This window comes from Siphateles boraxobius, unplaced genomic scaffold (genome assembly GCF_051911475.1).
Source record: "Siphateles boraxobius isolate OS27281-9 unplaced genomic scaffold, OSU_SipBor_1 41, whole genome shotgun sequence".
Taxonomy (NCBI): domain Eukaryota; kingdom Metazoa; phylum Chordata; class Actinopteri; order Cypriniformes; family Leuciscidae; genus Siphateles; species Siphateles boraxobius.
In genome coordinates, this window is record NW_027509042.1 from 42,792,781 (window position 1) to 42,808,446 (window position 15,666).

Below are 15,666 nucleotides of genomic sequence, written 5' to 3' on the forward strand. Positions count from 1 at the left end.
AGTGCTGTTTTTACAGTGGATTTCTGGCTGCAGCTGCCAGGTCTTTATTGTAAATTTAACAGGATTTTTTCCAGTGAACATTCAGCTATGAAGCATCCGGTCCTCTGGTCACTGTATCAATCAAAATGTTACAATCTCGAAAAAATCTCAAGGACAGTGTTTCAGGATTTTAGGGAGTACTTTGGGTTGCTTCATTTCAAAGACTAAGTTGTAAATCAACTAGAATCCTGAATTTGCTATTAAAGTCTTTTAAGCCAGGATTGCATTTTTTTTGGCATGTTCTACACGGCCTATAGTAAACCAGCAGGAAAATGCCACCAAGTCACAGTAATGCACTTCAATTTCAAAACATGTGGGCAAAAATGGCTTTAGAATGAAATGTTTTTCCTTTTCTTTTTCTGACAAAAACTACCATTCAAAAGTCTTGCAAAAATATATATTTTTTTATAAGAAAATAATACATGTATACAGCAAGGACACATTACAATTATCAAAAGTTTTCCATTTCAAATAAATGCTGTTCTAAAAAAAAAAGTGTTGTGGTTTTCAACATTGATTTTTTTTCCAACACTGATAATCATAAATGTTTCTCAAATCATCATATTATACTGATTTCTGAAGGATCATGTGACACTGAAGACTGGAGTAATGATGCTGAAAATTCAGCTTTGATCACAGGAATAAATTACAGTTTACTATATATTCACTAAAAAAATATTTAATAACAACAGCTGTTCTAAGCTGTAATAATATTTACAATATTACTGTTTTTACTGTATTTTTTATCAAGTAAATACAGACTTGGTGAGTAGAAGAGACTTCTTTCAAAACAAAACAAAAAAATCTCGACAACACCAAAATTGTTCATAAAACACTGATGTTGGTTAAATTTAGATATAATAAGAGTTAATAAATTCTAATGATGTAATTATTCATATACTGAATTTATTTAAGTTAATGGATAAAAAAAATACATTAAAGAATGACCTTTTGTGTAAGAAAAATAAGTGTATACAAATAAATACTTTGAAAATCAAAATATTGCCTCTAAATATAAAAGCTCATTTCTGCCACTGACCCAAAGTAATCTTCTGTAACTATAGGCTGGTAACGGCTGGATCAAAACTGGCTGTATTACATTAACTTCCTACTTCTATGAAGTGAAGTTATGGTTATTAAAACAGGAGTTAGGATGTTTGTCATACAGCCATGCTGAAAGTGTCTTTAGATTCAAAGCCTCAGTTAAATACAGCCTGACAGGAAGAACACCAGCAGGTGAACACACACACACACACACGCACACGCACGCACGCACGCACGCACGCACGCACACACACACACACACACACACACACACGAATAACTATAATCTCACTCTGTGTGTCGCTACATGATTCTCAATAGCCTTGAGCAGAACTTCATGCCAGAGGAAGACTGACACACATAAAGGAAAGAGGTGGATTCTGCTCTCAGATTTGTCTGGATGGGTGTTCGGAGACGGGAACGATACTGACCTCGGAAAACAAACCGAGGGATTTCCAGGAACGGTGTCTGAAAGAAAGGACCCTTAAAAAATTCCCCAATACTTCCATTAACCTTTAGGCACAAGGACCCTGAACCATCAGTCATGAGTCATGAGACAAGCAGCTTCCGCCAACACATAAACACAACTGTTTGTTTGAAAAGAGCAGGTTGATCAGGTGGAAGTTTAAATGCTAACCGTGAGCGGTCCATAAACATGTGCTGGTGTTTTCCAATCATGTAACAGTAGAATGAACACAAGTACAGGCAGCGTGCCAAGATATATATCCCAGCTAACAGGGAACATTCTCACAACGTTCTGGCAACTAATGAACAAACGTTCTTCCAGTAACAGTAATAGAATGTTTGTTCCATTTCAAGTCATTTAATAAATGTTCTCAAAACGTTAAATACATCATTAATGAAATAGTTTTACCTGAAACGTTTTAGTTGGATGTTCATATTTTAAATGTTACAGCTTGTTTCAGAATGTTCAGAGAACATTCAAAAGTAACATTCCCATCATGTTTGAAGAATGATTAAATGGAATGTTCCCTTTAAAGTTGGCATAACCAAGGAACGTTTTCTAAACATTTAAAAAACGGGATGTTTCGAACATTCCGAGAACATTCAGAAATAACTTTCTTAGAACATTGGATAGTCAATCAGTGGCAGAGCTTGGCTTATGTTCAAATATGTTCAATATGACAGAGTGCAACAGTGCCGGCCCACTTTTCAGCAGCCTTGGTTACAAAGGTTTTTTTTCATTCATTGTTCATCTTTTTTCTTTTTTAAGTCTTTGTTAGAGTTATAAGCCATGAATCAAACCAGCTAGAGGTACAAGACTGAGAACATAACAGCTTAAATGAGGGAAAGAACTACAATTCCTTTATACACACACATCATTTTCAGTGCTTAATGGGAGTGGGCGGCACTAAAGAGTTCTTGGTGAAAATTTGTTTGTATCGATTCTCTGATTGGTGGAGATTTCTGTGCAGAATCATGGGTGCTGTAGTTTTCAACAGAAATTCCACTGTTAAATGTGATTATTTAAAAAAATAAGTTGAAATAATGCAGGCTGATAGTTTAAAGCTTACAGTAGGTCCGTTAAAAATTAATTCCCCTGTGGATTTTTCATTCAGACCCGGTCTGTTGCACGCTAGTACGCGTAATAAGATTAATTTATTTAGAAAAACTTGAAGGGTAAATGCCATTCTTTCAAATTTAATTATTAAAATATTTATTGTATAGGTTGTATCATTATTTGTATGGAGAATCATGAAATGTGACTGATACGTCACCCACTAAATGCGTTATTACACAGTCAACAATTGAAATGAAAAGCCCTTTTCAGACTGAATGTATAAATACTGACAATATTTTAATCTGATCTTATGATCTGGTTACACACAGAGGGATATACATGTGGAAAGTGCAGGAAACAAGTGGATGCTGATTTGTTCAGATGGCACACATCAGAAGAGCAGCAGAAAATCATTAGGTGACAATCATTTGTTGTGTGTAGTTGTGCACTGTGCTGATGTGCATAGCCTGAGATTGAAGAGAACAGTATCAAAGCATTAAAGCTGTCTTGGCTTAAAAAATAAAGCATCTTAAATGATGGTGATTAAAATACTGTCTGAAATAAATAGTCCAGTTCACAGCAGCTGCTGCGGAGTAAAAGACAGGAGAAAGCAACCCGTTTCCAGTCTTTGTCGGGTGCTATTGGGTGTAGGGACGGACTCGGGTCTACGAGGCATCCTAAAATCAAGCATTACCATGACTGAGGTGAGGTTGCCATGGATACCGTCCAGCATATGATGTGAGGTCACTTCCTCCGGCTCGCATTAGTGAGAGTCCATCAGCTGGGATGGCCGTCACCACTTTGATACGGTGAATAATACTACAGTATCTATCAGCTGTGTGATGGGGATGTAACGTCAGATCCCATTGGTCAGGTCCTGAATAACGCCCCCTATCACCAGCTTCCGGAGAAACTCCTTCTCTTTGGATATGTTGTGTGTCCATGACTGGGTGTGTGTGAGAGAAAAAGAGAAACAGAAAGAGCACAATGGAGTAAACGGTCATCAAGAGTTTGTCACGTGCTGCGCTCAATAGAGAGATGACGTATGCACATGCAGCTTTGCTTTTGTTTTCATAACCCACAAGAGAAGTTTGGACGGTCCACCTCCAGTAAACATGTAAAACAACAGTCTGTCATACCACACTACACAACAATCACAATGAAATATGGTGCCATCTACTGATTTATGCAGAGTTTTTTTAAATTGGTAATTTAAGCTGAATCATACATGTTTACTTTTGTTAAGATATAAATTTTACATGCTAAATACACAATGAAAAAAATATATATACAAGTCAACAATGACAATAGAGTAGACCTGAAAATAGAGCTGGTTTCACACAACATGGGTGTGTTGAATAAGTAGTTCACTCCATTATTTCGTCTTAAAATTCCCCTATTATGCTATTTTAAAGTTTCCTAATGTGTTTGTGGAGTCTCCTACAACAGGTTTACATGCATTAAAGGTCAAAAAACGGTTTCATTTCCTCAATATAAATTTGCACATCACCACATTTTCAATGATTCTCAAACGACTCGTCAGATGAATCAATCTCTCTAAATCCCTCCTAACCGCGAGCTACTCTGCTCTGATTGGCCAGACAGCTCAGTCTGTTGTGATTGGCCTACCGCGTACAGCGCACAGCTCTGCTTTTCCTGAGGCTTCCTACAATGTAAAGTAAGCACAGTAGCGAAAAAGACGTTGATATTACCATATCAATCCGAGCGCGAGGCCGATGATGAAACATTGAATGAACAAGTTATTCAACCCGAACCTCCATCTCAAGGACGACTCGAGCAGGACTCAGTGTTTCTCAGTGATACACTATTCAGTTTGAGGTACATTATGAGATGTTGTAACAGTAATTCCTCACCATCAGCATTAACAAGTGCATGTCCATCAACAAACCAATTATTTTACTTGTACTAATTTATTTACAGAGTGTTTTTCCAATATATTGCTGGGTGAACACGTGGAAACTGCATGTATGCAATGTATACATTAGCCGAGCTATAGCATGAATGACTGATGTAACAAACGCTGGTAAAACAAATCTTGCTCCATGCTTAAATCTTTCCTCAAAGTAGTGAGAATGACAGACAATCTGCATTAATAGACACAGTTTACGGTAATAGTGGCCCACAGCTGATTAGCAGAAGTATTTCAGTAAGATACCGTGATAACGTGAGTTAGCCAGTTCACAGGAGACCTACAAAAAAATTAAAACTCAAAACTAAGTATTAAGTGGGCGGCAATAAGTGGGCGGGCAATATGCTAATGTTTCGTCTTGACGTCACGATTAAACGGCTTATGACTCATTTGAAAAGTCGATTCTTACTTTTGAAAGGCCATAACTTTATATACGGTGCACTTTCAGATTTAAAACTTTGCAGGATGTTTTCATTCTTTTAGAGCTATGTTACACACTACATGAAAGGTCATCTTCAAAAATCCATAATAGGGGCCCTTTAAAATCCAATATTGTATTTGCAAAAAAATAGAAAGAAAAAAAAGCGTAATGCATTTTCTACATATTTTCTTTTTGCTTCTGGCCTCTTGCGATGCCACTGAAAATGCAATCTTGTACATGCATGTCTCGCAAACTTAAACATTTGGTTTTCTGTGATGTATTTTACAGAATATTCTGCTGATTTGTAAACAGTATAAGGTTTTCTAACTGGCCAACAATCGTATGCCATCATTGTCTGGCAAAAGTGTCTAGGAATTATTATTTTTTGTAAAAAATAAACTACATTTTGTGAAGATTAATTAACATTTATTTGTATATATTTCTGTCATAAGTGTTTGGCATGGTAATGGACATGACAATGTTGATATTTTTGAATGAACACAAATAGATCTGAAAAGATCTGCTCCACTGGGTGATGTTATTTCTGCTACTGTTGATGTTATTTCTGCTACTGTTGCTGTTATTGCTGCTACTGTTACTGTTATTGCCGATGCTGTTACTGTTATTGCTGATGCTGATGCAGAGAAAGTACGAGACTTGCTACTGGCAATACATACAAGACAAGCTGTTGTGAGCCAGACATGCTGCTGCTGAACAATATATAGCATACATGAATTAGCCGTAGCAGATTTATACAGGTGGAGCTGGGGAAGGTGGAGGGTTTCTGAATGTGCGCTGCAAATGCTGACCAGTATTTAAAGGTTAAACAGTGAGGTCATTGGCTACTTATACAGCAGGAACCAATCAGCTGTGCTCTATGGAGAATGATGTGATTGAAAGCAGATTGCGGACCTATCAGCCGTGCGCCATCGAGGGTTTCATGACAGAACTTTGTACATATATTTTTTTTTTTAAGCAAAAACATAAATTAATAAACAGAGCAATTCCAATAGGGTCCTCACACCATCGGTGATCGGGCCCTAAAAAAATATGTTGCTATCAATAAAAACTGATGATTCTTTTGTGATGGGGCAAGTAAAACTACAGGCCAGGACTAGCAGAAATCCTTATTGTTGATTGCTGGTTAGTTTCCTGTAGTATCTGACTACTCCACTTTATAAATAGCTTGGCAAGCTACAGTATCAATCAACAGTGAAACTGCAGAGAACACGCACACAGCCCGACCTGCCAATGCTGGCTCATTACTCTAACCTCTCGGGTTTCTGCATTTTCCAGGAACAGAAAGCAGCGGCAGCCGTGAGGTCATGTTACCTGTTTGTGGATGTGACTAAACGGATGGGATATTCCCAAAGACCATCGACCAGACACATTACTCTACTCTTCTTAGATACCAAAACTAGTATCATTTTTGTTAACTATGACAAGACAGGTGTCAGATATTCACCAGGGTTCAAGATAAAAATGCCTCTGGAAATGACTAAGATAAAAAAAGAGGAATTCACTGCTTTTCCCAATAGATTTTTGAGTTGAAATGTAAACCTTTTCCTAAATATCAATTCCACATATTGCTTTTTAATACAAGTAGTAAAGCGGCTAGTTTTGGAACTGAGCAATCATTAAGATCAGGTCAGTGTGGTGCCGTTACCTCTTTGATTGCAGACATCTTTAGCTTCTCGTAATAGTGCAGAGGTGCACGAGGTGAATCCATGTCATATCCGAATCCGGCCACCGCCACCTCGTCGCAGTTATGGAGGGCCATTGTGATTGCAACAGTCCCCAGTGTAGGAATATTCTGAAGAAAATAAAACACTTTTAGTATTACAAGTTGATTAGTATTTAGGGACAGCATATAAAGTACTCACTCAGTAGTCATACATGTACTTGTGTATGTAGGTAAAAATACCTTTATAGAAAATGACTCAAGTTAAAAGACACATTAAGATAAATAAGAGTTTTTTGAGACTGAACTGGCATTAAAAATGATAAACTCAGATTAAGTAAGAGAATGAATGCGTAAGTGAGTGTATGAGTGAATGTTTCAGAGAACCTATTTTCTAAATGACCCAATTTATGAACCAATTTCACTCAAAAGAATTGGACAAATAAAAATGATTCACATCCATTTGTAAATTGAACGTGTCTGGCTTCCGGTCTCATCCGCTTCCAGTTATTTTTAGCTGTACAAAACAGCTTGTTATGCTGTTTGATATCGCAAACTGCTATTTCTTACCATATTATTTTAATGTATTGTCGTAATTATTAAAAGCATTATTCTTCCAGTTATTTACCTATAGAGGCTAATGAATCAGAAGTCTTGTGCATTCACAGAAAATAGCTTCGTTACATGTTGCAAAACAAGGTTGATAACTTGCAACTATATTGTTTGTGCAAAAGTAATGCATCAGAGTAAAATAATTCAGTTGCAAAATGTCTAAGTAAACAGGAAAAACATCTGACATTTATACTCAAGTAGTCATTTTCTATTAATGATAAAACAATCAAGTTTTTATTCATTACTATACATGTTAATTGTAAGATTAAATGCATGACTGAAGATGGATGTGCAACGCTGAACAGCCATGGATGGACTGAATGCACTGCTCACACACTTCAGTGCAGATAATGCAGCGTGTGACTGACTTTATCAGAGACACAGAGAGAGCAGGAGATGTGTGTGTGTGTGTGTTTATCAGCAGAGAAGGATGATCCAGTCACCACCTCATCCATCGGGGAGACGAGTGTCATGGTGAAAGTCTTATCACCACAGTGAGACTCTCTAGGCTAATCCTGCTCCAGACACTCCGCCTGCATGCTGATAACAGGAAACGCGTCACAGCTCGAGCCCCTCAAACACTCGTCTCCATGACAGCAGAGGATAAACAGACCCTGGATCAGGCGGGGCACATATAGTCAGGGCAGGGCTGAGAGCCTTGGACTTTTTATTATTTTGCTTTTTTTTTATTATGCTTATATGCCGCAGTTGACCACTGCTGCTCCTTGGGATTCGTTGCTTATGTTTATCCTACGATTTTAGTTACGTAAAATGTCCGCCGCCTTCTTCCCTGAACTTTGTAAAGTTACGAGTAAAGTCCTTTCGCTTTGTTGCCTGTTTATCTTACGATTAAAGTTTCGTTAAATGTCCGCCTCCTTCTTCCCTGAACTTTGTAAAGTTACGTTTGATCACTTAAAATTTAATATTTTAAGTTTATATTTTTTAAATATATTCCTTTTCAGCGAGTGCTGAATTACTACTTTCTCTTGTTTTACTTGGTTAAAAAAATCATACTAAAAACGTCACTCTGTTGGTATGAGACACTTGTTATTGATATTAGAATATCATATTAATAAATGCTAGATTATTTGTGTTGCTAAATGCCATTCAATTAATTTTAACTCTTACGTTTGGTTTGAAGAATAAACGCATACCAAGCACAATGTGTTTCACATTCCTGATTTCTAGCACACACTCACAGCGTTCGGCTGGTCTTGTGTCTGTCAGAGCAGAAACTAAAGTTGGTGCTCTCCGTATGTTTTTCCGTCGTCTCCTTTCACGTTCATATGTAAATTGCATGAGCTTATTTTGTCTATTAGATTGAAAGATCTGAAAAAACCCATACATTAACCCACCCATAGACCCTCCCCTCAAAGAAATCAGGATAGAAGTGTTTGAAAGTGGACAATAGAGACGGATTAAAACACCAGGTGTAAACGGGAATGTGTCTCCCTCGTCTACTCGTGATCCGATCGACCAAAACACATCTTAATACCAGGAGTAAACATGGCCTTAACGTAATGCCCTCTCTTGAGACATATTGCAGATTCTACTCTGGCTGAGCGAGTTCATGTGTTTTGGAGGTGGCGTGGCTTTAGTGAGCTTATGCTTTCATTCCTATCTTGCTATTGCCCTAACTGTAATAGCAATGAATGCTGGGTTTCTAATTAATTGACTGCTTAAATGATTATTGTGTTTGCGCCTCACCCCTCTTCCCATGAGGCCTTTGTTATGTGGAAGACCGATGAATCTGAAGGACGCTTCCTGGATGAAATACGGGTTCAGGATTCGCATGTCTTCTGGATCTCTGGGAACGCTACGTGCCACGGACTTCCAGAATCCCTCCATACTCCGCTGAAAGACATCAAAAACACAACACACATCACTGAATGAACACTTGACACGAACGCAATGAATCAACCTGCGTGACTTCTCTGATGGTGAGCAGAAGCGGCTTTTCTTTTCAAACACTCCTTTGACTCCAGCTCTGTGAATACGCTATTATAACTACAGAAAGGCCTTAAGGGAAACTGACACAGAACAGTCACTCGCAGCCGCTGAATAACGCTCTCAGCTGAGTAAATAATCCGCTCACTTTGATATTAAGAATAAAAAGGGTGACGCTGCGTTCGAAGCCAAGAGCGTGCCCGAACACGGACCTCTCGCTCTCCTCTTGGGACGCCCATTTCTCTTGCAACCAATAACAAGGACTGAACGGACGCACCTGGGCGAGAGTGACTGTTCGAAGCCGTAACTACGCTTGACATTCTGGAGTAACAACTCCATCAAACGGCATCACAATCCTGAAAGTCACAAATACACACGCCGTGTAATTACGTCCTGCACAAATCTTGCGTTTTCTTTTCAAGGAAGGGACGGGCTTTTCAGAGGCTCACAAAACTGAACAAAAACAACAAGTGCTTTGACCCAGAGAGCCTTACTTGTGGTTTTCTGGTGTCACACAAACCATGTGAGACTCGGCGACTGATAGTCGAGTACGTGTGATTTAAGATGTGCACAAACTCCTCCCTTACAAGCATCCACACCAATCAACTGATTCAATCAATTCATGACAACTTCATGGCATTCGCTATGTAGAAGATATTGAAGGAAGCCATTTTATTTATAAAGCTTTTAAACTCATAAAATTAATTTAAATGTCGAAACACTTGTGCTGCTTAATAATAAACGGTAATTAAAAAAAATCAGTATTCTTTGATAAATAGAAAGTTCAAAACAACAGCATTTCTTTAAAAATAAAAATCTTTTGTAACATTATAAATGTCTTTGCTCTCACACATTCATTGAATCCTTGCTGAATTAAATGAAAACGTCCTGACTCGTACTGTGTTCACAATCAATGCCATTTCAAAGCAGTTTATACGAAACACTGCATTAATTTCTTAAAATAACATTTAAAATTCAGCACTACAGTAATAAGTCATGATGTAAAAGTCTGACCAGCATTACTAAGAATGCAGAAAGCAGGTAAAAATCTGTTTTTCTACCCTACCACAGTAAAATTCGAGATAAAGTGGCAAACATTCAGCGAGCGCTCAAGCGTCCAGCCAGCGGCAATGTGTTGTTGAGACTCACAGGGCGAGAGAGATAAACACACAGGTGGAAAATGTGACGTGGCTCAGTCAGAGAGAGGTGAACACAATACCCTGCACCGTGGAGAGGAGAGGGGCCATTTAAAAGCCCCATGAAAAACAAGAAGCGCAAACAAAGCCACAAAGGTAAAGAAGACCCTGTATCAATCACCCGTGGCAGGATCCTCCTCCTACACTGACCAGGCTTTTGTACGCAGAGTTTCTCTGATACCTGTCACCGAGCTGCTGGAAACAGACCTGCGGGTAAAAAAACAAAAAAACAGCTGACTAATGATCACGAACTCTGAACTCTGGTGATGTGTGTCCGCCTGATAGTGCGGTCCAAATGGCTTATTGTGCTGTATCACACGCACGGTCACTCAACACTGCCGTAGCAACAAAAACGGAAAACTAATCTGACCTCAGTGTTTTCTGCACTGCTGAATCTACAGACCTAGTGTGAGCTAGTGGTCGAATTCAAAATTATGAGATATGATTTTGATGTGTGTGTCTGTGTGTGTGTGTGTGTGTATGTGCATATATATATATATATATATATATATATATATATATATATATATATATATATATATATATATAGGATAAATGCTGTTCTTTTTTACTTTTTATTATTCATTTATTTATCATTTATTCATATACTGTACAGTAGGAAAGGCTATTTTTTGCCGAGGAGTGTGTAAATATAAATCATAACATTTTAAGCAAACTTAAGTGATAAGTGTTTAACACACAATGTTGCAATAAACAGTAAATAATCAACTATATTTCTTTAAATTTTTTACATATATTTCTTTCCAATTTAGTAATTCCTTATAAGCATAAAAATACATGTTATTTGAGGTTTTATTGTAAAATCACATGTAATGGATAAATGTACAGTTAGCCAGTCACCGTCATTCGAAATAAATAAATAAAACATAATCTGTAATAATGAATTAATGAACTAAATAAATACATCTTATGAAAGGGATAAATGTACAGTTAGCTGGTCATTATCAAAAAAACATACAAACAAACAAACAACTAAATCTGTAATAGTAACTGGTTAACAATAAATAATTTAATAAAAGAATTATGAATCTTATGTAAAGGTTAAATATATAGTTAGTTGGTCTTAATCACAACAAACAAACAAACAAAAAAAAACTGGTTAACTAACTAACTACCCAACTAACTAACTAAATAAATGAATGAATTAATGAATAAATATAGTGAACAAGAAAATCAATAAATAATACATTTATCATGAGTATGCTTTCATTGAAAATAATTTAATTGTCTTCATTTCTCTTTTAGTCTTTTCAATGTGGTTGTATCTTTAAACCTCAATTTCTCTCTTGAGAAAATGAATGACAACTTGACTACTTCCAGAACATTTGACTTCTGTTTCAGAAGAAAACATCTCAATTAATTTACTCAAATAAATACATTTTTAAATGAATCGGGAAAAGACTCATGAGCTGAATCAATGTAACAAAGTCTTTACTTTCGGTCATATCCGATGTTATCCACACACACACTCACATACTTCCCCTGATGGGTAATCCTCAAACCCTTTAGTTGTTAACCCCAAACTTCTCTTTCTTTGGTTAAAAGAGTTCCTGACACATTTTTGAGCGATGATGCTGGGCTGTAACCTGTGGGCGTGTGTTTGCCTGCTCTTCAGAGGGGCTGTGGAAGCCATTACGGCTCACACACTACAATGGCCGCTCTCAGTCACTCTGGCACTCTCTATATCACAGAGTCCATCAGTTTCCAGTGGGCTGACACACACTGTGGCATTCATAAACCACTGTGGCTTTCTGCAGGAGTCTGAGGAGTGGAAGAGGTCGCTGACCCTGACCTTGACCCCCCAACCCTCGGTCTCCTCATGTCTGAATCACCAGACTCTCAAGACACTTGACAATCATAAACACTATTGTGTCTCAGTGTGTACGCCAGACATGTCATACAAAGCATCTAATGATTCATAGACATGAGCTCTGTTTCCTAGTGAGCTGCCTTGCTAGGCAGCATGTTTAGTGAGGCTTCGGATGACAGAATAGATGAGCTCACCAGGGTTTGGAAAAAAAGAGTTATAATTAGGATGTGTCCCCAGAAAAGAAATCATGCATGTCGAATCAAATATTACAGTCACATTGAATCTTCTTGAGTTGATTGAAATCTTCTCAAATGTTCTCGTTGTAAAGTGTTCCTTCTCTTCTAGCGTCAAATCAAATCTTCACAAATTTTCTCTGATCTACAGTATTCTTCTTAAATGTTCTCAAATAATCCCAAACCTTATTGAATGTTCTCATATTTGAGTCAAGTCCTCCAAGTCACATAAAATCGTATCTTTTCAAATGCAATTTTTTTAAATCGTCTGAAATTGTTCTTGAAATGTTCGTTCTGTTCAAGTCAAATCAAATCTTCTTAATGTATTTTTCTTAAATGTTCCCAAACGATCTCAAATTTGGGTCCAGTCCTCTTAGTCAAATTAAATCGTACCTTTTCAAATGCAATCGGTTTTCAATCTTGTTCTTTAAATGTTTGAGTCAAATCAAATCGCAGATTTTCTCTAATCTATTTACCTAGTTATCAAACTGTCTTGAATGTTCTCAAATTGGAGTCACATCAAGTCATCTTAGTCAATTTGAATCTTGTTTTCAAATTCAATAATTTTTTAATCTCTTGCAATATTCCTTCTCTTCTATTCCGGAGTCAAATCAAGTTCTCTAATATATTCTTTATAAAAGTTCTTAAATTTGAGTCACATTAAATGATTGTAGTAAAACTGAAGCTTATCTTCTCTAATTCAGTATTTTCTTCTCAATTTTTTACTTTTTTATTCTTCTCATGAAATGTTCTTTCAACGGTCCTTCTCTTCTCTTGTGTCATCCAAAGCAGCTCGTCGTGACTCATTGCACTAACAGTGGAAACAACGGCAGTTAGTTTATTGACCCCTCGTCCACCAGCTCATGTTTACTTTACTGTATGACCGTGTTTGAAGCCGATTTCAAAGAGGAGACAAGAGCAAAAGGACAGCAACTACAACCCGTCCACAACTAGGACAGCTGACACACAGATCTTCGGCTGGGCTAACGTCTCACATATGGTGGCATTAGTCTGAACAGGCCAGGCAAAGAATAGCGATGATTTAGCTGTTTTGATGCATCATTTACGACAAGATATCTTGGCCGTTCTTTTGCTTTCAGAAGACAGCTGCAATTTAATTCCAAATCAACAAAGATTCAAGTCAAAGAAACACAAGCTAAGATTACAGCCAATAAACACACACGAATGAAAAAACATCTAGTTCATCTCTGACCTCTCAATTATCCTCATCAGTATTCCTGACTGAATGTTTTGAACGGAAGAATATTTACAAGACGGACTGCACACTTCAAAACCTCTCCGAATTAACACGTTCCGCTCAATTTCATGTGTAAATTAGAGCCGTGATTGTAGCATGCAGTAGGACGGGAACGAATGCTTCACATGGACGGGTCAGTGACAGATAATGCTCTCAAAGTGGAGGAGACATTTAAACTGAAAACAATTATCTGAAGAATTCATTTCACTGGTCTTAGCCGTGAAATTTTCGGTTTAAGTCTGTTTATCATTATGCAAAATTACTCAAATTCGACTTAAATTGGTTCATTTATTGTTCAGTTTGTTCAGTAAATCACTGTTTTGGCAGTAAAAGGTAATGGATCTACTTAAACCGCACGCTATGGCATGAAACAATCTATCTTGAAACAATTGGAGTAGCTGAATGTTTAAGAGAATGAAACGTAAAACCCTTTTAAGACTTTTTTAAAGCAAATTAAAGAGTAAAAGACCAATTTTGCAAAAACTAAAATACAATAAAAATCTAGTTCACACAAACAAAGTGTGTTTTTTTTTCCACAAAATACCCCAAAATGTAACATGGTAAATAGTTTCCACCAAAAAAATCATAGTTACTGTAGTATATTCCTAAATTCAAAGTGTACAAGCATAATTGATGAATATTTTGTCTTGAGCTGTCTTTACACTGCAGTCTGAAGCTGCATGTACACTGTAAAAATAGTCGTTTAAACACTTATTAAATGTAGTGGTACACTACTGTTTAAAAATTTTATTGACCCCAAACTTTTGAAAAGATATTTAAGGGGCGATGACATGAGAAATCAAATTTGCCTTGATCTTTTGACAGAAGAGGTCTTTGTACCATTAAACGTTTTCTTTATAGCTTAAAACATCTTCTTCATAAACTGTATAAAATGTATCACTGTTTTCAGCATTGATAATAATTGGAAATGTTTCTTGAGCAGTAAATCATCATATTAGAATGATTCTTACAGAAAGATGTAATAAAAAAGCGTGCATTTCCTGACAAAAGGAAAAGTCCTGAGAGGCTGTATCTTTATCTCAGAGATGCCTTACTAAAATCTCTCATATCTGCCAGAATGCCACAATTTTCTCTACACGTGAAAACCAAGACTTTTTAAGACTTCAGGATCTTTTCGATTTTTTTCTTTCATTTATGCCATAATATTATCTCTTTTTCAGGACCCCTTTCACATAAGAACACTCACGTACCATATTCAAGAGATTTATTTCCCGCTCTTCTCCGAACCTACAATTCTCTCTTAGTCCTAATGGCTTTTTGGCTGGCGGTGGGAATCCTAATGGAGTAGGATATAGAAAGCACGTTATCTGTGTTTTTAGAGAAAGAGTAAGTCAAGCTGCGCGCCCATGGGAAAAGGTGCTATAAGGAGACTTTCTAAAGAGACATCAACCCTATCAGGATACAGTCAAACACAGAACTAATCTCACACAACCTGTGTGTGGACATATACAGCGAGATTCACTGAAAAATCGCCAGTGCTAAAAGTGTGGCAACATAAATATTACAAACAACTCCTGTCGACGTTGGTGACTTTTATTACAGCGCGTTGGTGACTTTTATTTTATTATTTTTCTATTATTAAATAGAAATCAAATAATGCGGAAATGTCCTTGAGCTGCGTGAACTAGAGTCAGCTTTCATCATGGGAGAAGGTCCTCTAGCAGAACAGAGACCAGATGTGTGCGCCATTTTCATTAGCATTCTGGGGATAACGCAGGGAAAAAGCTGCTTGACTGAACCCAAACCCAGGAGACAAGGTGCCCATTCTGCAGCCCAGATTACACAATTAAGCACATCATTGAGATTCTGTCAGTCACCTGAGGAAACGCTACACTGGCCGTCTCACACACAGCTGCATGAAACACAAAGCCTCATCCGCCTCTACTCACATCAACGCCAATGCCGTTTCAGAGGAACCTGTGCTGATACAC

General features: G+C 37.3%; 1 protein-coding gene across 6 annotated transcripts in view; it reads right to left on the reverse strand.

Annotated features, from left to right (window-relative positions):
• Positions 1-2,881: 2,881 nt before the first annotated feature.
• st3gal3a (ST3 beta-galactoside alpha-2,3-sialyltransferase 3a) overlaps positions 2,882-15,666 on the reverse strand; it is a 67,777-nt gene continuing 54,992 nt past the window's right edge. For all 6 annotated transcript variants that reach the window (XM_077199817.1, XM_077199815.1, XM_077199820.1 and 3 more), the window contains 3 exons: positions 8,957-9,103; positions 6,623-6,769; positions 2,882-3,551 (listed from right to left, as the gene is read on the reverse strand). In XM_077199817.1, the coding sequence (XP_077055932.1) occupies positions 3,462-3,551; positions 6,623-6,769; positions 8,957-9,103 (384 nt within the window). In that variant the 3' untranslated portion in view covers positions 2,882-3,461. The remainder of the gene's footprint in view (positions 3,552-6,622; positions 6,770-8,956; positions 9,104-15,666) is intronic.